At 43.1% G+C, this 25407-nt stretch overlaps 1 protein-coding gene across 1 annotated transcript; it reads left to right on the forward strand.

The window, feature by feature from the left end:
- The first annotated feature begins 4781 nt into the window (after positions 1 to 4781).
- LOC126400264 (voltage-dependent T-type calcium channel subunit alpha-1G-like) lies at positions 4782 to 6453 on the forward strand. The gene is made up of 2 exons (XM_050060824.1): positions 4782 to 5511; positions 6099 to 6453. The coding sequence occupies exon 2, from the start codon at positions 6106 to 6108 to the stop codon at positions 6451 to 6453; it is 348 nt and encodes a 115-aa protein (XP_049916781.1). The 5' UTR covers positions 4782 to 5511; positions 6099 to 6105.
- Positions 6454 to 25407: the final 18954 nt, after the last annotated feature.

Raw genomic sequence — 25407 nt, forward strand, 5'->3', positions numbered from 1 at the left:
TTTGTAAATTAAGAGATGGCGCAACAATAGATGTCAGGCAGTTATCATAGTACATTTCATCCTGTGGGTACCATGAGTGTCTGTAACAAATTGCTTGAACCATTATGAGATAATTTACAGGTTATTATTATTTCTGGTGTACAACTAAACATTTTGGTGGATGATTGTGCTTAAGGAGAGGTCAGACGTTTACCATAAAAATTAACAGCGTTTTTATATAAAGTATGACTGATTTGTACAGTGCCCGAGTACGATTCCCCCCCTCCCCTCTTCGCCGCCCCTCAGCTTTCATATAAGAATACTGTTTTGTAACGGAGTACACTTGCTTTATTATGTATGTGGCATTTGTTTATATGGTTGCAACAGTGTAGAAAAGAGCGCTGATTTCAAGATCCCAAAGTAGCGGACCTTTGCATCATGGCTAGCCTGAGTGTCAGACTGAAGCTCCCAGAACCTTAAGTCTGACATCGCTTCCATTGAAGGCGATTTACAAGGGGGAGGGAATTTGATTTTTTTCCCCTAACCAATCAGTAGAAATCAACGACTCACCCAGAATCTGACGTCATTAGTATCCATGTCTCGGGGGTGCTGAAAACAAGCGAGCATTGCCCGTTTAAAATGTCTCCGTCGTCGTGCACACCCAGCTGCATTGCTGTTAAATCCAGTTTAGCAGCTTCCTCAATTTGGTCCTCCATTAATGCGAGTAGTGGCGAAATACCTCAATAGCATCGTTAATGTGGTCTGTAGGATCTGTAGCAGTCGCCATTGTTGCTATCCTCACCAGTTACCCACCGATGCACAGCTTGACATCAGCGTGGCGCTGATTGGCTAATCGCTAGACCCGCCCCCACCCCCGGCATTCATTGGTCCTTCCATTGTTTGGACGAGATAAATCGCAAATTCATTGCAGTATGCCAGACCAGAGATGCAAGCCTACTCAATTGAGTGGGCGGGGTCTATGGTCTGGAACCAGGCTACATTATGGCTACTATTGCTCATATTTTGACGACAATGTCAAGAACAACCCTCTCTCCTGCCTTCCAACTTCAGCACCCACTGTCGTGCGGTTCAGAAAATGAGAACAGCACATGCTGGAGGAGACTGGCAGTACTAAGAAATGCATTTCAGGGTTAAATGTAAAAAAAACTTTTTTCACTCGCTTGGTTGGGGCAAGTCGGTCCGATATCTACTTGCCCGTTTTGTTAATTTTTACTTGCCCCTATCCACATTGTTTTATTTTTCAGTGGTTATCAAATAAAAACTCAGACCAAAGTAATTTTTCATGTTTAAGCTTGAAGTAAATAACAAACAACCCTGTTTTATCCACACTGCTCTCAAACTTGAGGCAAATGGCGCAATTCATACTTGGAGTTTCACTCCCATCCTCTAATGCCACCTATAACTACTGTTTGCAGGATAACTGAAATACTTGCTTGTGCTTCATCTCATAAACTGTTTCTTTTTTACCTGTTGCCATTTTCTCACAACTGCCTAATGAAACTCTCAACAGAGATGGAAAGGATGTGAAATTGTTCACTCCTTAGCCACTTCCATCATTCATTCATTCATTTTCCGTTACCACTTATCCTGTTAGTGGACACGTGGGAGCTGGAGCCTATCCCAGCTGACATTGGGCGAGAGGCAGGGTACAGCTTGGACAGGTTGCCAATGTATCGCAGGGCTGACACATAGAAACAGACAACCATTCACTCACATTCACACCTACGGACAATTTAGAGTCACCAATTAACCTGCATGTCTTTTACTTGCTCGGCTAATCGGGCAGTCCTTATTGTTAAGCTCTACCTTTGCAACTCTACTCGTCAGCTGCTACTCGTGGTAAACAGCAGTCCATCCTTTGTGTTTTGGTACAGTTGGTTTTCACACCTGATATGAACTGTGCCTGGACCAAAATATTAGGCAAGGAGAAATGTTTGACCTGTTGATGGGAAGACAAAAGGAGATCATCTTTAGGGAGCTGTGTATGACCGCAGTGTATGGCAGTGTCACACTGTCCATTCTTTTCTTAGGCACACACATTTCTTGAAGCATCAGAAGTCTCCATATTGCTAAATAGATCAGAGTCTCCTGTCGACTGAAGCCACTGATTTTTTGCAACCTCCTCAGTAGCCTATCAGGCTTTCTCTGTCAGTAAGGTCTGTCATTGCAGTCTGATGAAGGTGAGCAGTAACATATGAACTGCGCGTCTGTGTGTACAAACAGTGCTGCTGGTCGGGATGCCTGCAGAGTAGCCACGAGAGAAAGTTTCCCCCGGAGAGCTGAGATCACTCACTCTGATAAATCGGGGTCTTTGCTCGGGCTGGCCAGCACTAGCAAACATCATTCATCAACCACTCATAAACTCTCGCCTTGGGAAGTGTTCATGGGCACTCAGTGTTGAATCGCCAATGCTTTATTCCATTTTATGAATAATAGATACATAATTGTATTGCTTATTATTAATGAATGTTGCATTTGTACTTTAAGGTGTGCTTTACTCAGAACCTGGTCTTAATTGTGTTCTGCTTTTTCTCTTATGTATTCAGAACTGTGCCTCAGTCCTGCCTAATAGCTACAAGCAGTGTTGGATCAATATGTTTTAATGGATATTCTGTTGAGATAGTACACTATTAAGTAATCAGTCCAAACAAGGTGTATTGACAGAGGCTGTAAAGAGTCGTGCTCTTACTTTTTCTCTTCTTGTCTCCTCCCCCTGTGTGCACATGCAGGTTTTTTTTAAGATCAAGTGTGTACATGTGATTCTCAGCCTTTATGCTTTCACCATGTGTAAACAGCCCAGGTGATGAATATCTGCTGCTGCACATAGGCGCTAGCCGTGACAGATGCTATGAAAAAGAAATTGGTCCTCCTCATTGATTTTCTCCAGCTCTGAAATCAATGATCATACACTGTAATGAAAATAAAGTATGGCGCTGCTATGTGCTGAGAGTGTATGCATGTGTGTATTGCGCCAGGCTTGTAGAAACCTCAGAATCCATAAGATTGAGTTGCAACAGGGGACAGCATTTTAATTCCGACACTTAAAAACTACAAGTATCTGCTCTGCCCGAGGCTGTATTCCCAAAACCAGCTGTAGGTATTGGGTATTGTGTGTGTGTGTGTGTGTGTGTGTGTGTGTGTGTGTGTGTGTGTGTGTGTGTGTGTGTGTGTGTGTGAGGCAGAAAAGCCTGGGGAAACGTCTTCCCCTAGTGGCCACCAGAATACATGCCAGAGCACTCCTCCAGGGCCTGGGGTCCCCAAATTGGGAAAGGAAAAGAAAAAAAAAATCCATTATTATAAATATAACATCTAATTTTTCTATGATTACATAATTATGATGAATTTCTGTTTTTCCTTTACTTTTGTGAAATACCTCTAATGACTGAAAGCCAATACTAACTGTTCATTCTCTGCTAATTGGATTGTCTGGGAAAGGTGTTCCAAGACAGGCCCTTAAAGGGGCCTCCTGGGGTCTCTGAAGCGAGTCTTGGGGCCCCCTCTGCACACTGTGGGATAGTTTTGGATCGTTAACTCCATAATTTGATTTGACCTGTCAGACATTTTGCTTGATAAGACAATTTATGAAAGCTGAATTCAATTGTTGCTCTTATTTAGAATTATTAGCTGATGAAAAACCCCAGCCAGTAATTACAAAATATATTGGAGGTTTGAGGAGGGGGGTTCCCCACTGCATATAGATGAATAAAAAAATGCTGTGCTACAAAAGGAAACCATGCACAGCCATCTGAAATGATTTGCAGATGTAAAAATAATCATTAATACACTCAATAAATCATTATCAGTAATACTGGTTCTAGTATTACAGTGTATGGTTTGTCCAAGTGGTGTTGCCATACCCCAGCAGAGGCTGTTGCTCGAGCACTGTGGGTACAGCAGTGTCAAATTTTGTCTCTTTATTTCATTACTTTCAAATATATTAAAAAAGTAGAATATTAAAATATAATACGAGTGTTATGCAGGCTGTCACCGTTGACTTACAGTTTTTGTAAAGTGTTGGTAGCCTATGCCATAAAAAATCAAGTTATAGTGCATCAGTTAAAAATAAGTTAGGGTACAATATGTCATAAAAAAGTCATAAAAAAATCATAGTGTGCACTTTCTTGTTTCAAATTGGTTAAAATGGTCAGTTTAGTTGTTAAGTGTCCTAAAATTTGTCCGAGGGAGAATTCCCCCCTGTAGAAAGTGTTATTTGAAAATGGCCCCCCGATGTTAAATAGGTGATTACGGCCCTGGAAAAAGCAGTTTTATTTATATATATATATGTGCAACAAATTTATCACATTCTGTCTTTAAGTTTTTGATTAACTGGGATCAATCTGTTTTTGCCCTAATGCTGAGGCAATAAGTCACATATAAGCTATATATATTTTTATATATTCATAATATGTCAGTTGGAGTCACATTGCGCCATGTGGCAACTTTTCCTCTCAAATATTCCCCATAATAAAGCTCTGCACCAATCACACAGCAATACTGCTAAATGCCACCGCTCCCTCGCTTCTCATTGGCTGACAGTTGACAATAAGATTCCAGCTGTTTCCCCCCCTCCGCCCCGCTGCACAGTTTGGATCGACATCCAGCTCAGCCAATCAGGAGGAAGCGCCAACTCAGGCCGCGCTGTGATTGGCGCAGAGTGTGCGCTCCCGTTGGGCGGGGAGTGAGAAGTTAGGATCCCCCATCCAGCTGTGTGAGCTGTGCTGATGGACGGAACCGACCGAATACAGTCTGGAGGAGACAAGAGTGAGAGCAGGAGCGCCCGGTCGTTCATGTGCGCAACAATGGAGAGGGGCAGTGTTTGTGGTATTTAGAAAATATCAAAGGTTTGTCTCTTTGACGCGTGTTTTGTGTTGAGCGGCAGGATGTGCAGCAGCATCTCCATGGATCTTTAAAAACACTGATGCGGGATATGCGCTGAAAACCGCCTGTGGATGCAACGAAAAGTACTGGATTTTTCAAATTGAAGGGGGAGAAGCAGCGGAGGAAAACGCGGGGATTCGAATAGATTTCTAATTTTCATTATTTCTCAATTTTTGGGTTTGTCCATCAGCTCTGCGGAGGAGGAGGAGGGAATCATAAAGAAGTTTGTGCGCTGCCTTTTATATTTAACCTGAGGCTGCAAAAGTAGGCACACATCTCGCGGTTATTTTTGTTATCTCTAATCTAACGGGGGACGGTTATGAAGTGTTACTGAGGCCCCTGGAGACGCTTGGACACTGGAGACCGGGGCCTGGGCGCACCGTGTCTGTTGAGACGGACCCGCGCAGCAGCAGCGCACCACTTGGAAACTATACGGTCCACCAGACGCACCAAACCCACAAGACCCTCTCCTTCTCTCCCTTCTCCCCCCTGCTCCTCTCTTCTTTATCTCTTCCCTCCGCGTCTCTCCTACCAGGTTTTTTCTTCAGGCTGGTGTGGACTTTATAGCCACGACAAAAACTGATCATGCGATGACTGAGCGCGCTTTGGGCACATCTACTGAGTCCATTACAGGTAATAAATAAATCGAGCGGAAAGATGCTCCAGCACTCATGTAGAAAATGAACTGCTGCACATCACTTCAGAATGAATGTATTGTTGATACCTTATTAATGAAGCTGAAGTTTTTTGGAACTGTCGCAGGCTATTGTTGCTGATGAGGGAGAGATTTTGGCATTGTTTTTGATGAAAAGGAATGCGAGCCCTTCTTGAATTTTCGGAGGCTCACCAGGAGCTCCATTCTAACCACCAGCTCATGGCAACAAATACATACTTTGTCGATCTGTATCCATTAAAACAGTTTATTATGATGTTAATTCTTTAAAACCAATTTAATGCAGTCATTTTTCGATGAGGTGTGCGCATATTTACCCAAATAATCCCCCCCACCACTCTACTGTTGTCTTTTCCTACAATATTTAGATTTAATTGTGAGTATATGTGCAGCAGTGCATTTTTCACTATATGCAAAGTTGGTATTTATTTCAAAATAAAAATCAGCAGATTCAGGTTTTCTTGAATCTTAATGATGCGCTCTGCTCTGGCTGCTCACGCATTTCCATGGTTGTCAGCGAGATTTATCTTATCATATTTGCTCGCAGGAGGTGAATGATGGCCGAGGATGGGGGAAATCTCTCCGGGATCCCCGACGCCAGGGGCTCGGAGGGTCGCTCCTCTCTGCCGAGGACTTTCATCCGGCTCAACGACCTGTCCGGGGTCGGGACGGGAGGCGGGGAGCGCAGCGAGGCGGCGGCGGTGGAGCCGGCGTCCCCGGCGTCCCCAGCGCCCGACAGGATCTCTACAGCCGGGGATGAAGGGTCGGCGAGCGACGATGGGAGCCTGCCCTACCCCACCCTGGCCCCCGTGGTCTTCTTCTACCTGAAACAAACCACCAGGCCTCGGAGCTGGTGTCTCAAGATGGTCTGCAACCCATATCCTTTTGTACTTTTGAGATAGGAGTCTGCTCATGCGCGCATGCTTCCACCTGTGGCAGGTAAGAGAACACCTGCTGGGCTCTGCAGCTTTTCCAGATGACCTCAGGGGTTAGTGAATGAGCACATGCCTTGGAATCAAAGAGTGAGCACTGCTTACACATACAGATTCTGACATATATCAGTGCGTGTGTGTGTATTGATCTGCTTTCCTATTCTGTGTATCCACTTCAGTGAACAAGCTTCATGACCTAATATGAACAAAATGACCTGATCTGAGGAGTGTGTGTCTCAGGTGTGTGTACTGGTCTTATTGGAGCTGCATCACCTGACAGTGTGAGTGTGTGTGTGCGCGCATTCGTCCACGCTCTCCAGCTTTACTGTTCCCACGTCATGCTCTGATTCCTCTGAGCCGGTGTTGGCTACCGATCGATTATTCATAACGAGTGATGACAAGTTATCGACCCCACTCGGCTGGGCCTACAGCGAGGGACTGAGTGTTATAATTAGTTTATTGATACACACCTGGAGCGTCTGTTTATTGAGCGTTTGCGTTTCCTTCGGGGTGAACAGCGGTGGAAGGGTGGAGTCTTTTCAAGCCACAGAGCCCTTATTGAATCATTCCTGCCACTGAAGTGTATTATTGATTCATAAGTGCAGACCTGCACTGATTCAGTTCTCTGGGGAGGATGGGGTGCAGGAGGGGGAGAGAAAGGAGGCAATGGAGACTCTTCTCTGTCTCCCAGTGTCTCTCTTGGTGTAGGCAATGTGCATGTGTGTGTTAGAGAGCTATGGGACGGAATCTTTCCTTGGCTTGTACTGCTCTGGTGCGCTCAGGCTTTGTTTCTTCTCATAGGTGCTGTGTGTGAATGTCATTCGGATTACCCCTGTTCCTTCCTCTCCTGTCTGCCTCCCTCCCACGCCTCCTACTGCCTCCATCCATCCATCCCTTCTGCCTTGTCTGTTGCTTCATATCCTATCTTCCCCCTCTTTTCTGATTTGTTAGTGTTTTGATTGAGATACTAAGCAAGCCTATCCTCCTCTTCCCCCCAGGAACGCTGTCCGTGATGCAGCTTGCCGCTCTTATACCGCCCCAATTTTATTTTCTTCTGCCGTCCTTTCATCTGTCTTCCCCGTCTTTTTTTCTGCCTCTGTCTCCCAGTGATCACAGCTGATTTCCATGTCTGCAAATGTCAAATCTTTAAAGGTCTTACAAATAGACTTTTTTAGCAGCAGGGCACATGAGTCCCCTGTGGCTCCTCAGGGAGCAAAGGCGATCCTTGGTACTATTATCCAAGTCAGGGGTTCTCAAACATTTTCATTTCATGGACCCGCCCCCACTGGGACCCCCACATTTTGGCAGCACACAGGAACTTGACCCAAGATTGTATCTGTGACTGAAATTAGTTAGTTGGGAGGATTATTTGATTGTGTCATTTCTCACCTACGTTCACTTTTCTTTATGTTGCTCAACTTCTTGTTAGTTCTCTGATTTATGTGATGGATTTCTGTTGGGGATGGTGTCACAAAGTGATAACGTTAGTGTTACTCAATACTCTGACGAACTGTATTGCCACTAGGACTGTGTATTGGCAAGACTCTGATGATATATATACCATACAGGAGCTAAGATTTAATAATGCAATACACGGCATATTATTGCATATCGTATACTGATATTATTGTAAGCAAGGGGATTTAAAGAAAAACAACTAATTTCAGGAGCTAGTGGTGCGCCCTTTGTGACTCTGCCTGTTTCATCGGTCTGTGTTCATTGTGTTTATGCCAGCAATACTGTGGTACACTGAAGTGGAAAAGTCAAATGGCTAAAGATAGATGACAACACAAGATGTTGCACGCCAAGTCCATTTTTCGTATGTAAATTTGCACAGTGACTCAGACGCATTTTATTGTTCTATTTGTTGCAAAAATTTGCAGTTTGAGACAAAATGGGAAGACACTTTGGCTCCCTTGCTTCTCTCCAGTGGAGGTACGTCACTGGCTGTCGCCACTCTCTCTTTGTGTCCTACATTTAGTACCACCACTACTTAAAGAGGCTGAGCTGTTCTCCCCTTCCACTCTTCACAATGTCCCTCTCTCTCCGTCAGTGTGTGGTCGTCATCATCCTCCTCTTCATCATTATCCACCTGTATACTACAAACAACTCTTTCTAGGCTTTGACGGATGCCAAATTTTTTTGAAAATCTAACCAGTACTTGAAATTTTAATGATGGCCGAGTCAGTGTGCAAACGTGTTTGACACAAAGTGATGTATTTATTTTTAAACGTGCGACAATTTTGGAAGAAAAATACGGACTTGGTGTCCAATGGCTGTAGCGATGTGTTGTGTAGATTTAACATGAGTTTTTGCAGACGTTGGGTTGTGTTCCATACTTCACGACTAAATGTTGTTATTTTGTATCAAGATGATGTTGGCATGAGACATTTGGAAGACGCTGGATTTTGGTTACTTAACAACACAACTTAAAAACAACAAAATATCAGCGTCATTTGTTGTCCGTATTCTACGTCAAATTGATGTTAGCGTTCCTAACATGGAATTTCGATCACTCAATATCGCAACGTGAATTCAACCAAATTTAGGTAGGTCTATCTCATTTGTACGATCATTTTGCCCTTTGTGCGATGGATGATCAACAGTTCTAAGAACATGACTTTCTTGCTGAATTGAGTGTTCTTTAAAATGTCAGAAAAAGGTTCAAACAATGCCAATCACAGCTTCCTAAAGCCTAAAGTGATGCATTTTCTCTTTGGCTAATAGTCCGAAAACAAAGAGATTGAATTTACTATCACATAAGATAATGGAAAGCAGAAAATGATCACAACTCCTGGAATGAGGTAGGGCTGCTGATTCATTTTCTGCCCATCCATTAATTGTTTTAGCTGTAGCAACAACCAGTCAAATGGGCTCCATAATGTCAGTAATGTATTACAAAAATCTGACCCAGGATCTGCCGTGAGTGATCCAATCAAATGTCTGCTGAGACCTTGTGAGACAGCCGCTGTCTCCACTCAGAATCTCTTAGGAACTCTTCGTGATGTCTTTCCCGAATTCTATTCGGTGTGTGTGAACCTGTTTTGTTATGCCTATTGTACTGAAACGCTCCAACCTGTCACCTTTTTGCTTACACACTAGGATGCACAGTGTATCATAGCCTGCATAATAAATGCTGACCTGAAGTCTGTTGCATCAGCTGTGGATGTATCTGCATCACGGACCATTGGCACAGATTCATATACGTTACAAACTCAGTTGTGGGTGTGCTGAAGTCGAGTTTGGCTGATCTTTTCAAGGCAAATTGGGTCTGCAGTTTGACATAGATCTGTTTGACAACGTTTTACAGATCTGGCTTTAAAATATTAATGAGGATTGGCAAGTATCGTAAAGACTTCTGGGTAATTTGTGATGATATATGCGTGCATACATGCATCCCCTGTGCTGTAAGGCTTGTATAAAGACATTCTCTGTTTTCTCGTTTGCCCTTTAATCCCTATCTGTACCAATTTAGAGAAAGGTCACTGCTTTTGTAATGCATTGTAACGTTACTGAGATCGATCTGTCCTCTGTGCTCCGCTGTTTAAATCTGTGTGTACACTGGTGCTTCGTGAGCAGATGTATCTTTGGCTATATTTTTAACTCTTCCTCTCTTGATCTGTGGCCCTCCTCTCTGCCACTGTCTCCCTCTCTTTCTCTTTGCTTTCTGGTTGGAGAATTAATCCTGCAGTGGTCTCTCCTTCTCCTGCTATAAATACATCCACAGCACACCACCAGTAGCAGCCAGCTCTGCCTCGGCTCTGATGCTCACACCGCTTCTTCTGTCTGATGCTGTAGACCAACAACACAGGAAAACCCGACTGATCTCGGGGCCAGAATCTATTCTAAACAGGCATATCCTCGGTAAGCCCTTGGCCTCAGGCGGCCTGCGGCCATTTTCGGCAGTCTGAAGTAATTAGGACCCCTGGATACTTGCTGAGGTATTTAGGGTCTAATTGAAGACCCCTGGGGTGTTCGCTCTGAGTGATGTTTTGCCCGGCACATTGCCTGTGTGAAATTCCCTCTGCTGGTTTTGCTAATGATTCCTGCAGAATCTGTGTATGATAGAGAGTGAGAGCTTTTGTGTGAGTGAGTGAGGGTTGTGTAAGCAGCACACACACATGCACACACTTCCACAGGACTCCCGTAGGTGTCTCCTCTCTGGAGCTGGACGTTGTGCCAAGACGGAGGAGGAGGAGGGGAGTTTGGGAACGCGTCCAGCGCCTCTCTATCCTTTGCTCACACACTGATTTAAGCAGAGGATTACACGGCCCCAGAACAGTGAGGGAGGACACCTGGCCAGGCTAGGTGTTTGTCATTGCGTTGAAATAGCCTTGATGGAAGACTGACAAAACCTCTCGCGCTCAAGGGAGTGGAGGGATTTTGGGCGAAATATGCTACTGATTTGTTTTTTCCTTCTGTTTCGCTCTCTCGCTCTGCATTTCAGCGGAGCCGGCTTTCACATTTGTTGCTCTTTGTTCTGATGCGCCTGTCAAATAATGGAAGCCGAAGCAAACACTTACTTAATCAGCAGAAAATGTCTCCTGCCCTCCCCGTCGCCTGTTCTCCCCTCACCCCTCCTCCTCCTCCTCCTTCTCCTCCTGCTCGCCTGCTTCTTTTTTCTCCCGGACCCCTCGCTTTTTCCTCCTCTGGAGTTAAAAGCCTCACGTTGGCTGGAGAGTGAGGAGGGTTGTGTGTGTGTGTGTGTGTACGTGCTTGTGTGCCATCTCTGACAACCTCCAAAACCAGTAGAAGAAGACGAAGAAAAAAGAGAGAGAACAGTTGGGGGAAAAAGGGAGAAAATAAAATAAAAACCGAGGCTCAGTTGGAGAGCCGAGTGGGATTTCAGAGAGCATTTTTTAAGAGGTGAAAAAGAAGGCCTGTACCCGCCATCAACTTTACTTTCATATTTTCTCCCTGTGCCCCCACCACCCCCCACCCCCGATGGCCCCTTCCTTGGTTCCTCTGAGAATATCAGACATATCAAACTTCTTGCACTTTGAGAGTTTGATCCTCATTGCGAATTCTATCTGAACATCTCTCATAGGTGTGTGTGATCATGTGTCTACATTTTAGAAGATGCATACTGTGTGTGTGTATGTGTGCATTTTTCATCATCTTTGTCTGAACTGGATCTCTATGTTCTCTTTTACTCACTTGGGTGCTGACATGAACTGTGCTTATGCACCAAAAGATTACGTTTGATGAAGTATTCATTTACTTAACCATGCAAGGCCTTTTTAGTGTGTGTGTGTGTTGAAGTGTATATGGGGGTTGGGGAGCACTTTTTTCCTTTATTCATGCATCTCGCTGAGCATGTGATGTGACTTGCATGTATTTTGCATGTGAAGTACTTGCCGCAAGGGGTGCATATCTGTGTTGGTGTGTGTGTATGTGGTCTGTATTTTGCACACACAATCATTTAACATATGCCTGGCTGTGATATTTAAAAGCAAGTTTTTATGTAAGACGCAACTCTTCAAATAGATGACTCAGCTGGCAGAGTAGCATGCACGCTGACTGTGATTTAGTTATTGTTGACCAATCAGAGGCCTTGTGAACGGGCTCATGACCAACTGGAAGAACTGGTCAAAGGCTGCAGGTCATCAGCGAGTCGGCTTGGAACGTTACAGCTGAAAGTGTAGGAAAGGCTCATAGGGTAACCTTGGTATTTTCTAATCTGGACCCAGTTTCCCCATGAACAACAATTTTTTAAACTGGTCCAGTATTGAGAGACAAGGCTACAGCTAGCAGCTACGAAACAGGCCGCAGTGTAACCACTAGGGGCATGTTTGCACCGCTAGTGTACGTCCACTAAAATGCTTGTTTTTGCCACTGACAGGCTCAGATTGTTACAAAAATGTCTGAAAACGTTATGGAAAGGATCCTCACAGAGACAGACATTAGATAGACATTTTTGTTAAAGAGTAAAATCTTTTTTGTTTAACTAGCCCCAAAATCGCCAATGCTAAACCCACCAGACTCAGAGCAGAGTTGGTTGATTGTTGCAACAGTGAAAAGATGAACCTAAATGTTTTTTGTGAGTTTTATTTTGTTCCTGTCTACTTGAAATGACGTGTGTATTACAATGGTAAAATTACTGTTTATTTAAATGAAGTCTGGTGGCTTTGGCGATAGCAGTTTTGGGGCTGTTTCTGGTCTGGTTCTCAGGTCTATCTTAGTATGGATCCTTTCTCTAATGCTGTCAGACACTTGAAATAACAATCCGAGCCTGTCAGTGGCAAAAACAAGCACATGCTTGTTAGTGGCAGCATTGCAGCCTGTTTCGTGGCTGCTGGCTGCAGCGGCCTTGTGCAATACCGGACCAAATTAAAGAAATTGTTGTCTCCACTAGTCATTTAGACACAAAAAACTGGAAAATAGGGTCCAGACTGAAAAATACTAAAGTTATCCTTCAGATCTTTAAACATTTAAGTTATTGTTATTCTGACATTTTAATTTCCGTATGAAGCAACACTGATGGTTTTCATCAGCTGTGTTGCTTTTCCCTTGACCATCTCCTGTGAAAGTGAAATCACACAGTCAATTGATCAGTTGTTTTTAGAGATATTCAGTGGTGCATAATCTAAAACATTAATGGTAATCATTAGTATGCCATTAGCAGAGTCAAATAATGAAGCCACTTCTTGAAACTGACATTTTGGACGGATTGTGCAACAACGAAGTATAAATCCATCTCAGGAGCAGATACAGAGGCACTGCCTTCTGTTGACTCAATGGACCAGAATGCAATGCAACTCATGTTGTCATTTGCTTTTCCTATTGGAAAACTTCACTTTACTATTGCTCTCTGCGCCAACATGTTAAACCTGTCACTGAAATGCTCAGATGCATTCTTCAGGGATGAGCAAAAAGTGTTCTGGGAAATGTAGGAAATCATTAAGAAGATGGGAAACAACAAATATGTATCCAGTGACATATTTCTGTGAGCTCACTGTTAAATTAGTTGAACTTCCATACAGCCAGAGACAGCTCCACTCTGATTTCTCATTTTCCCTTTTTAAGATGGAAACTAAGTGGTAAAATAAAAACTTACATAACTGCCAACCAAAGAACTCTAATGAAAACACAGCTCGGGTCAAAAACACTGAGCGCTGACTGTAGCTGGTATTCATGTAGGCGTGCGTGTGGGCGTAGGGCCTTGTTATTGTGCTCGAAAATCTTTGTTACATTCAGAATTTAATGCTAGTTAGTGGAGAATTTATCGCTGAGCCTTTTGCTCTTGGCATCGGCAGGAGGAAATGAGTGAGCACTCAGCGTGTCCCAATCCAAATATCAGTTGCAATGTTTACCAGAATAATTGCAGTGATGTTTTGTTGTCCAGATTGCGCATCCCTACTGTGTGCGCTAAAACCCAACCAACATCTGTTGTATACAGACACACCACACGCTAACAGGCACCAAGGTTGTTTGAAGAAAGTGAAGGTTCTCTCAGCATAATGTGTTGAAATCAATCCAAACACTGATTCACTGACTGATAGATCAGCTTACTGGCAATGAAACGCTCCTGACACACTGTACAGTATGTGTGAAATTCAGTGATTCAGTCATCGCCACGCTGAAAGTGCCAATTATTGATGAATAACAGGAGTGACAATCAAGAGGAGATGGCAGGAGAGAGGGAGAGAGAGAGAGAGAGACGGAGGAAGGGAGCAAGGCCGAGGCAGAGCTCAGACTGCAGTAAGGTGTGAGTAGACGACTCAGTATGAGGTCTGTTCTTAATGAGGAGCTTTGTTTAAGCTGTTAAACTGCAAACAGGCTGAGCACAAAGAAAACCCTTCTTCGTGCTCAGCCTGCTACTCATTTTTCTACTTTCTATCTCTGATTGCTGCGCTACACTCTCAACCTATAGTCAGCTCATTAAAGCACTTACATTTTTAGCTCCTCACACCTGGTGTTTGGTAGGTGTTTCCTGGGAAAATCCCTTCCTTTGTTACATTTTACAAAAGAAAAAGCTGGGTGTCATTCAGCCCAGGTAAAAAAACAACAACTCTATTTTGATCAAACACCGGTGTGTTTGGCATCTTGTTGCAAATTGCTTCTTCTTCTGTAGTTGGTACAAATGAATTCCTCCTCATGGAAATCTCACATACATAATAGAAATCAATCAAAAGTTTAAATATAGGTTTATCGATGCTGTTCAGTACACTGCAGTGTTTCTATACGTCACTGCTGCATTCAGTTTTCACCATGGATGTACTGTATTGATTTTTAGCCTTAACACTTAACAGTGAAGGAAACGGAAGTGAAAGGCGAGTGTCCACAGGAGAGGGGATGGAAAAAATCAGGGCACTCTGCTTTGTTAAAGTACAAAAGTTGAAAAGCCTTCATTATTTTGGCTATTTAAATAAAAAAAACACATATCTACAGCACTCCCCTTAGAATTTCCACAGCCAACTGTGCACCTGTAAACACTCGAGGTGGGCAATGGCCACAATGTTCTATCATGGTCTAGATAAATTCATATCACGGAACAGTGATTATTTACTTCTTTAATTTGGACTCTCATACAAACAAAGAACAACTGCCTCACATAAGACAACACTTGAGTAAAGAACAAAAAACTCAAAACATAAATGGAAGCTTTAAAGCTCCTGAGAACCACCTATATTCAGGTGTTACAGGTTCCTGTATGTACAGTTTCACTCTCCTCCTCTGTGTTTGCTCACGTCACGTTACCTGGCACCTGGAATTGTGAGATCACGCGAGAAGAAAGTGAGAATTACAATAGAATTATGCGAGAATCACACGATCGCATAGTCACGTGAGAAGCCAGCCCTGATTTGCCACATGCCCTGAATAGCTCCTGCAGTAGAAACAGTATCGCCAACTCTCTATACATTTTTACCTCTGCATGGTGAATACAATCATATTGCCCAATCCTAGATAAAAGTAAGGACAGCATATATGTATACTGAACACACTGTATATGTATGTCTGTATGTTAGAAATGACAGTCTTTTTCAAAATGTTTGTATCGTTCAGCCAGAAAAACGATGCAAAATGGTGATTTTATGGTGGTTTTACACCTAACACAGCCAAATTGAATACATGTAATTCATATGGCCTAAGACAGTCCAAAAATATTAGTAGACATGAACAACTCTCTCCCAAATCCAAAAACTAGAGTGCTAAAACTCAAATTTGTGATGACATAGGGTATAAAGTCTAAAGCTGCTCCACTGACAATGAATTGGGAAAGGTGTTCTGGATGACATTGAGAGCACCCAAGGGAATGTTCTGAGTATATGGGTACATTTTCTGTTTCAGAACTAAAGACACTACCACAGAATACAGCTCATTTGGGTAGAAAAAGGAAAATAAACATTCTGTTGGTCTACAAAATCAGGCTCCCATTCATTTTCTATGAAGCAGCTCCAGACTTTGTACCCAATGACATCTCAGGTTTGAGACTTGCTTCTCTGGTTTCTGGCTTTAAGTGGGAGTAGCTTATGCTCATAAGAATATTGATTGAACTTTCCTTAGCCATGGAAATAACATATTGGACTTTTTAATTTAGGTTGGGTTCCCCTTTAATTTTAAGCAAATACTGGGAAAGTGACTGGCCTCTTAATTCTTTTTTATCACTGGCGAAACTCATTGGAGAGCCAGACCTTATAATAGAGGCAGGCCTTTTTATTCTAATTGTATATTCAACCAGTTAATGTTTGTATTGTATCTTACTTCTTCAGTAGATGAAACTCAGCACTTAAGCAGAATTTTTACATCACCCTTCCCTTTATTGGCAGGTCTTAATATTGCTCGGGAAAGGCTGTAATTAATTGGTGAATAAAACTAGTGGGCCTATTTGTGTTAAAAAGAGAGACTGAAAGCAGCAGCAGTGAGTGTGATGTGACTCTGCTGATGGAATTAGAGCTGTGGAAATGTGCATTGTAATGACTTTACCATTTGAGACAGGTAATTCCATCCATTCCATATGTATTCTTGTTGGCTATTATTTGAGACTTAACCTTATTTTGGCGTTCATGCAAGTATTTATTTGCAGAACATGGAAAGACAGATGAAAAATTAAGTGACGCTGACAGAAAACCTAAGGAAAAACCATCATGGTGCTCCAGACACTAATTTACAAGTGACTAAAAATCATATAATCAATTGTGAGTACTCAAGTGTGTCTGAGGTGTCTGCCCGTCTTACTTTTACATTCAGTGGAAAGCCTGAGCAGCCTAATCTAAACACTGAGAATGGATTGAATGTGAGTACTGCCTGTTTTTCTTCACAGTGGAGCTCTGTAGACTGAAGCTGCGGTTCGTGGCTGCTCTCTGGTAAAGCCATCACATGCTCTCTGATTACCTGTGTAACCTGGTTTCTTAGAGTGACCCGGTAAGTGCATGTAAATGCACTGACTGAATTTGTGGGCCGGGCCTGGCAGCTGTCTGTGTGTGTGCGTGTGTGTGTGTGTTGGCAGGGGAGAACTGGCTAACCTGATACACACCCGGTGAGACTCCGACCACAGTGATTCAGGGGCAAACCACAAACTCTACAGTAGACTGCCAGACAGCAGCAGGAAGCACTCTCACTGTCTCTGTGTGTGTGTGTGTGTGTGTGTGTGTGTGTGTGTGTGTGTGTGTGTGTATGGCTGTGTCAGCTTATGTGTGTGCCTTTGTGTGAATGTATGAATGTTTTTGGTGAGTTTTTATATCTGGTTTGCGCTCACAATTTGGTTGATGGGCTTGTGTGTGCATGTTTCTGTGTATATGTATGTGAGACACAACTGAGTAGTAATGAGTGAAAGCATCTTTTTCTGGGGTTTCAGTTTCTCCTGGGTTTGTTTTGTGTGTGACTCTCTGATTGGGGGTGAGGTAGCAGCAGCCAACTTTTACACACTTGTATTTTGTGGCATTGCTTTATTTCTCTTGTCAGACCGTGTTGTGCTCGTCAACCCCCGTGACTCCGGTGGCCTAGTTAACAAATTAATGTGAATCCTGTAAAAACCACAGGCCAGCTCCCCAACGGAGGAAAAAAAGAAGCAGAGTGAGAGGAAAAGAGAAAAGAGGAGCAGCGGAGGGGTCTGATAACAGGAGGTAATGAAACCGAGAGGGAGGGATGGAGGGTAGACTTTTGCAGATGTGCTGTCTTCAACAAGTCGTCTACAGCCCTGTAAAAAATCACTTCACAGTGTGTGTGTCTCACCCGCTCATATTCTGTTTTCGCCTCCAGCTACAGCATCTCCCCTCTCATACTGTCTGTGGTTTGTGATGCACAGGCACATTTGTGTGTGTATTTGTCTCCAGACAGCAAATTTGTCACTGATTTTCAATCAATTATTTGCACAGGGAGGACAATTAGTGCAGATAAAACCTGGCAGTTAATTATTGCTACTTCAGAAAATGGCTTGTCACGAATAAGATGTCTGAAAAAGCAAAACCATTCTGTCACTGTCATCTGCAGCTAATTATCTGGAACAGCGGTCTGGTTAGATGATTGGTTCGATTGACTGGTTGGACTGTTTAATGGTTGGCTGTCTGGTTAGATGGTTGAATGGTTGACTGGTTAGATGGTTGAATGGTTGACTGGTTAGATGGTTGACTGGTTGGGTGGTTAACTGATTGGGTGGGTGACTGGTTGGGTGGCTGACTGGTTGGGTTGTTGACTGGTTGGATGGTTGACTGGTTAGAATGATCGACTGGTTGGGTGGTTAACTGATTGGGTGGGTGACTGGTTGGATGGTTGACTGGTTAAATGGTTGATTGGTTGGGTTGTTGACTGGTTCGGTGGCTGAATGATTGACTAGTTGTTTGGTTGACTGGTTGGGTGGTTGACTGGTTGGATGGGTGGGTGGTTGGATAGCTGACTGGTTGGGTGGTTGACTGATTGAGTGGGTGACTGATTGGATGGTTGACCGGTTGGGTGGTTGACTGGTTAGATGGTTGATTGGCTGGGTTGTTGACTGGTTGGGTGGCTGAATGATTGACTGACTAGTTGTTTGGTTGACTGGTTGGGTGGTTGACTGGTTGGATGGGTGGGTGGTTGACTAGTTAGGTGGTTGGATGGTTGTCTGTTTGACTAGTTGTGTGATCAGATGCTTGGTTGATTGCTTGGTAGATTTTACTGACTGTGTGGATAAAAGATTTGGTGATTGTTCTATTGGTTGGCTGGTTAGTTGACTGGCTGGTTGGTTAGGTGACTGGTAGGTAACTGTTGACTGTTTGAATGGTTGGGTGTCAGATGAGATTACATAAGACAAAACTTTAATTATCCCATGTGAAATTGTTGTGTAGCAGTTGAAGTGCAAAGTGGGAAAGAGTGCAAATATAGAGAGTAAATAGAGAGAGCAAATAAAACAAAACATAAACGCTGGTTGGACTGATTGGTACAATGGTAGTTTTACTGGTTGGGTATTTGATTGGTTGGTGGTGTGGTTGGCTGATTGGATGCTAGATATGTTGGTTGGCAGGTTTGGTATTTGGTTGATTGTCTAGCTGGTTTGCAGGGTAGTTGACTGGTTGGGTAATTGGCTCTTGACTGGTTGGATGGTTGGGTTTTTAACTGGTTGTGTGGTTAGTTGGTTGGGTGGCTTTTTAAACTCATTTTATTTACATTTTATGTACGCTACAGTTTACAGCTAAAATCTTAGATATATTATTGTTAAGTAGAAGGTCACTCGGAAAGCGCAGACCTCCGCCAAGGCCGAATGCCTTATCTCACAGTGATGACAAAAGTGAGAAGTAATTTGTGTGTCTGCCTTTATCTGCTCCAAAATTTAATGGGTTCTTCCACCAAGTTTCATGAAAACTGGGCTAATAGTTCTTATATAAATTTGCAGACAAACAAAAACACCAAACCGAAAACATAACCTCCTTGGCAGAGGTTATGAATACACAGACTATGATTTAAAACATTTGAAAGTATTTTAATTTCTAAACAAAAAAAATCAGTCTTGCCACTTTTAATGATTCTAATCGCCTGCTTTGACTAAACACTTTATGCTTACATGTTAGAAAACAGTACCCAGATCTCAAGTTTAGTCTTCCTCCATTTAATATGTAACGGTAAAGATGGACACATGGACACAGTCTATATTAATATATAGTGTACTGAAAGGAATGAGGAGATAAATTCGTTTCATTTTTGCTCTTTCAATGTGTTTTTTCTTCTTCCTCCTCAGCCCCCCTTTCTTTGGGCTGTTCCGTGAGATGGCTGTAAGTTTATGTAGGACTCAGTCCAGGATTTTCCTACCAGCTTTTTCTCATTAGGGTATTGTAGAAGACTTGAGCTTGGCTGCACAGAGTGGCAACAGGAGGGGGTGGGGGTATAGAAGAAGGAGGAGGATGGGGAGGTTGGGGGTGGGCAAGCTATACACTTACTCTTACACAGCAAAATCTCATCGGGCACCTGAATCGAGTTATCTTTAACTGTCTCACCGCCGCTGCATCTGTCCCACGTCATAGCCAATTCCTCAGTCTCTCTCCTTTCTCCGCTGCATCTGTCCCACGTCATAGCCAATTCCTCAGTCTCTCTCCTTTCTCCCTCACCTCTCTGCTTACTCCATTGCGTCTCCCTCTCCGCTCTCTTCTTCTGCTTCTCTCTATCCCACCACATATTACATTCCTTATTTCTAGGCATATAGGCTTTCTCAAACACTGCCTCACTTCTCTGTTTCACAACAAGCTACCAGAACAAGGGCAATCGGTTTTACAGTCTCTTTCCTATCTTGTCTTTCCATTGTTACACATTCCTGCTCCACCCTCTGCTCATACTTCCCGTGATAACTACATCGCCTCCTTTCCAGCTGTTTTTTTTTTTTTTTTTTGGTCCTCAGACAGATTGATAAGTTGGTTAGCAGCACAGCAAGGATGCCATGTCTGACAGAAGTGCTCTTTTTAGACCCCTGTTACTAACTAGGGACTCAGGTGGCGTTGACACACACCAGATCTGACCGCTGGCCTTATCTCAATACAAACACACACAGTCACACACACTCCTCAAGGGACAAACATGCAGAGAGTCCAATCAGTCGACTGTCAGATCAGCCTGCCGCGCTATTGCCAGTGTTGTCAATAATTCACGCACATGCAGACACGCACAGGGATACATCTCTCTTGTCACTTTCTGCACTTTTTTTTTGTCTCTCCTTCCAACTCTCTCCGCCGCCCTCCCTCCCCGTCTCTGTATCTCGATCTCGATCGCTCTCTGTCAAGTCATCAGGACACTAATCAGGATTTTCCCGCAGCAGGGCCGGGGAGTCTGGTGAAGGAGCGAGAAAAAAAAGAGAGAGATGTCTTATTATAGATAACAAACGAGGGATATAAATACCTCTGGGGGCGGGAAGATTATATAAGAGTCATGATATGTCCATTGGCCTCTCAGCCCGCCTGTGCACAAGATCATGTATGTGTGTGTGTGTGTGTGTGTGTGTGTGTGTGTCTACATCTGTGTGCACGTGCGGCCTGTCCATAGCCTTGTTCATCTACAGATCCCATAGGTCCATCGCTTGCCTCCTCCTACAGCCAGGGCTTTAATAAATCTCTCTTCCATTAACGTAAATGCAATACATTACCCAGAATAATCATGCAACAGCAGATTGCGTGATAGTCATTCACTCAATTAGTGTTCCGGTGCCTGAAGCTCACTGCACCGTTGGGCATAACATGCAGAAAGCCTGCTTTGTTCCAGTTAATACAGATACAGTAGAGGCTGAGTGAAAGCTAATGAACTTTACCAGCTATGTCTGCACAGTGGGCTGACCACCAGAGGGGACGTGTGTGTGTGTGTGTGTGTACATTAGCATGTGTGCTTGTGTTTTCAGTCATTATAACCGTCTGTTGTGTTTAATCCCCCTGTGGTGTGTGTAATTAAGAAACGGCCTACAGAAGGAAGGAGGCACTGGCTTTTACAGCGTGGCCATGTATCGATGAGCACATGTGTTCTGTGTCTGCACGAGTGAGCGCTCGGTCATTGCAGTTGACCCCTTGCCAAACCCCTCTCCTGTACAGGGATTGTCCAATCATAGCTCAGCAACTGAGAGTAGGCGCTGCAGGTCTGTTAAGCCTTCTTCCCATGTTGTAATTATAAGGAATGCATTGAAAGTGTGTTTATCTGCTCTGGCGTGAGTGTTACATGTTAGCATGTCCGGCTAACTAGCTTACTTACTACCTGCAGTAGCAACCTAACCCAGCGTTACTACCAAGACCAATGAGCTTTCATACTACATATTTTTGTTGGGTTACAAGTTATGGTAAAAAACCTTTCATGATAGTATGGGTATTCCCCCACTGTGTGTGTGGAAGCTGGTGCTGGTGCTGTTACTTGTTCCCACAACTTGTTATTAGGGCTGCACAAGTAACCAAAATAGTACTGAAATCGCATTATAGCCAGGGGCCATCTCCACATTGCAGGGTATGCAATTTTTTGATGCAGGTAAAATGTGTCTACTATTATAATGAAGCATTGTGGTGCTACAGAGATGCTCCGGCCTACAAATCATATTCCAGATGTAAGGGAAAATGTTGGTTTGACACAAACCTCTGCAAAAATAACATAATCATCATCATTTTATTTATTTTTTTCAGGAAAATGAAATGGAAAATTAACAATTCCACTAAAATCGAGAATCAAATTGCAATAGCAATATCTGTCAAACTAATTGCAATATGATTTGCATATCTAATATCCAAGATAGCGTTATTTTACCCCTCATCCTGAAAGTATATTTAAATATAAAGCATCTAATCTCTGTCCAAGTCCAAGTATGTGACCAAGGCAGCCAAAAACTGTTATGTTGAAATAAAACATTTGACTGAGCTCACATTTTTCCTTATCATACTTATAATAAATACTTAGACTAACTAGCTCAACAATATGACATAAAAACAATGCTGTTTCTTTATTTCACTGTCTTCTATAACTGGTGAGGATGTTGATGTTTTGCCTGGGACATCTGGAGCAGCTTTAGCCTCTCAGTCTTTCAGCATGATATAATGTATGTAGCCATCAAGTGCATAATTGAGACGCATTTTACCGGATTCCCATTTTAAAATGAGTCAGCTGGAAACATTAAAAGTCAGCCAGAGACAGCTTTTTAACCAGTGCATGGAGCTAATGTTAGCTTAATTAGCTAACTAGCTACAGCTGATCAAATCTGCCAGCGACAGCCATCATTTCAGCTGGAAAATTGATGGTCACCGCTTAGAAATGCTTTTGTCTACTTATGTCTGAAATCAAGGTCCCACTTTTTCATTACTTAGAATTCTGAGTGGTGTATCTGCCTCAGTTATCACTGAGAGGGGGGCTTTAATGAGCCGTCAATAATCCGTGTATGTAGGACTACAAGAGCAACCCACAGGCTTTGCATTCAAAGCTTTACTGTACATACACATGTGGGTTAAGTATGTACAGTATATTTGCCATATAAGGGTGTGCTGTTGGCTTATGTGCAGTGAATGTATGGGAAAGTCTGTGTTTGTGTGTGTGTGTGTGTGTGTGTGTGTGTGTGTGTGTGTGTGTGTTTGTGCGCTGTCTATGTTCTTACTTTTGTCATACTGTAATTACTTCGCTTCTTTTCAGTGCCCTTTCACTGCGATCCGTTTTGCTCAGGCAGTGGCACTGACATGACAATAGACACACACACCTTCACACACATGTGAACACAAACACGCACACGCATGAAGGCACACACACACACACACACACACACACACACACACTATTGGGCTCTCTCCCCTTGGCGCTTGGCCCAAATCACTGTGACATTTACAGTTTCGCAGCCATTAGAGCCTAATGTCCCAGGGGTGACTGTGTGATAGTAGCTGCTCCAGAATCAGATCACAGCATTTTGCTGAAGTGCCGAGCCTCAGCATTCTTGTAACCGCTACACCTGCGCAGGGATCGGCTGCGGAGGGAACGGGATCAAGTCCCACGAGCCTGAGGCTTACCAGATTTAAAGGCGGTTACGAGGTCAGGTGAAACAGGTGTAATCTGTTAGACTGACAAATAGAACAATGTCACAGTTCAGTGCATTAGCACCTGATGATAGAGTCATCCTTGTGAAGGGGCTCAGCAGCAGCTGTGCTTCATCCCATCATTAAGTGAATTTCATGTGAACACTGGAGAAAATAAGACATGGATTTCTTTCAGCTGCATTATCGGATGCCAGAAAAATGAGATTTTTAATATTATTCACAGTCGTGTTTTGTGTCCTCTTAAGGTTCACAAAAGATTTTCTGTTAAGTACATGTAGAAATACAGAGGCAGGAGTTTGATGACAGTGCAGGAAAAGAAGCACAGGTGTAATTAATAGTGGCTGCACTCATTTAGGTGTTCCAGTTTCAGGGAACTGGTATTAAGCATGCTGGTTCACTGGCATGGTTTTCCGGGACATTTAGGTGGAACAGAGCCATTGTGATGTTTTTAGTTACACCTAAGCTTTACCTGCTGAGACAAGTCAGCTTTTAAAGAGGTCTCATTCACATTTATAGCATTCAGCACATTTCAGTATTCAGTTAAACACAGAGTTAGGAATGGGAAAGCAGAATTTCAGATTATTAGAGAAGGATTGAAAAGCCGTTATAGAGCTATAATGTGCATATTCTGGCTGATTAGACCTGTTTTAAAAATGATCAATGCAGAGCACTAACATTTTGCTGAGGTCACCGAACTCCATGTACTTTAAAGATTACTTCAATATTTTGGGAATTTTGTCATTTCTGTCTCTACATGGTTGCGCGTTTACAATTCTCTGCTGCTCTCGCACGGCAGAGTTCGACCCCGATGCGTACACACACACGCGCGCGTGCGCACACACAGACCAACCTCTCTCGCTCTCCCTCTGCCCTTCGCATTATTCGTAGTTCACCTACTTGACTGGTTCGTGGAGTGAACAGAGGAGAGGAGGGGAGGGGGCTGTACTGCGCATACGCGGCCTCCGTAGAAGACAAAATAACATCTCCAGGCGTCTGTGACCAAAAATCGTTTACCCTCGATTTCATTAATTTTGATATCGTTTGACCTCAAAATCGTAATTGCGATCACCGGACGATTAATTGCACAGCCTTACCACCCCACCTCAAAAATCCTAACTATCCCGTTAAAGCTGCGTTAATTACATTTTTTGTGGCTATTTTGGAGCAGCGACACAAGCTTAAAACACACATTGACATCTCATTATTGTAGAAAGTTTTTATAGCAAAGTGTGTCAGCAGACAGTCACCTATCTTCACATTATTCACACATGGAGCCACATTAACATTAATTTTGGGACGTGTTTTTGCCCAACTCAAAAATATGAAAATCTAATTTTGTCTATCTGCTGTTTGTTGCCGGACAGATAGTGTACAGTGAGTAAATTTGAGCTTTTTTTTGCTGAACAGGTGCCAACAGTGGCTTGAAATGTGGTTGATGAATTTCTTTGAAACTGAACCAACGGTACATTTGTGGGCAGTGAAACCAAACAGTGAGCAAAAAGATGCTAATATCATCACCAGCAACTACTACCACTGACCTCTTTCCCATGACAAATAGTCGTTTGACATATTTTTAATGTGAAAAACATCACAGCAGGTGTTAATATTATATGAACACCTGTGTTTTTTGCTGTAAGTCAAAATGTCTGCAGCGAAAACAGCCAACTTTGTATGTAGGTTTTGCACGTTTGTCCTAGAAACAGTTAGCCTAGCTCTGTCACAAGTGAGGTGGTTTTAACCATATAATCACCTCACTGTGTTAAAGCATCTTTTCCTAAATATATCATTATGAAAATAATGTGGGTTGCACAGGGTAGTATACACAGTACACAGTAAAATCAGACTATCAGCGTTTACATAGGTTACTTAGTGGCTTTGCAATCTATGTAATAAGCTTCAGTCAGTCAGCCAATCAGGGACTGGAGCTGGTCCTTATGAGGGGTTGGGCATGAGATAGTTGAGTCACGAGCACAATGGCAGA

The sequence above is a fragment of the Epinephelus moara genome, chromosome 13 (genome assembly GCF_006386435.1).
Source record: "Epinephelus moara isolate mb chromosome 13, YSFRI_EMoa_1.0, whole genome shotgun sequence".
Lineage (NCBI taxonomy): Eukaryota > Metazoa > Chordata > Actinopteri > Perciformes > Serranidae > Epinephelus > Epinephelus moara.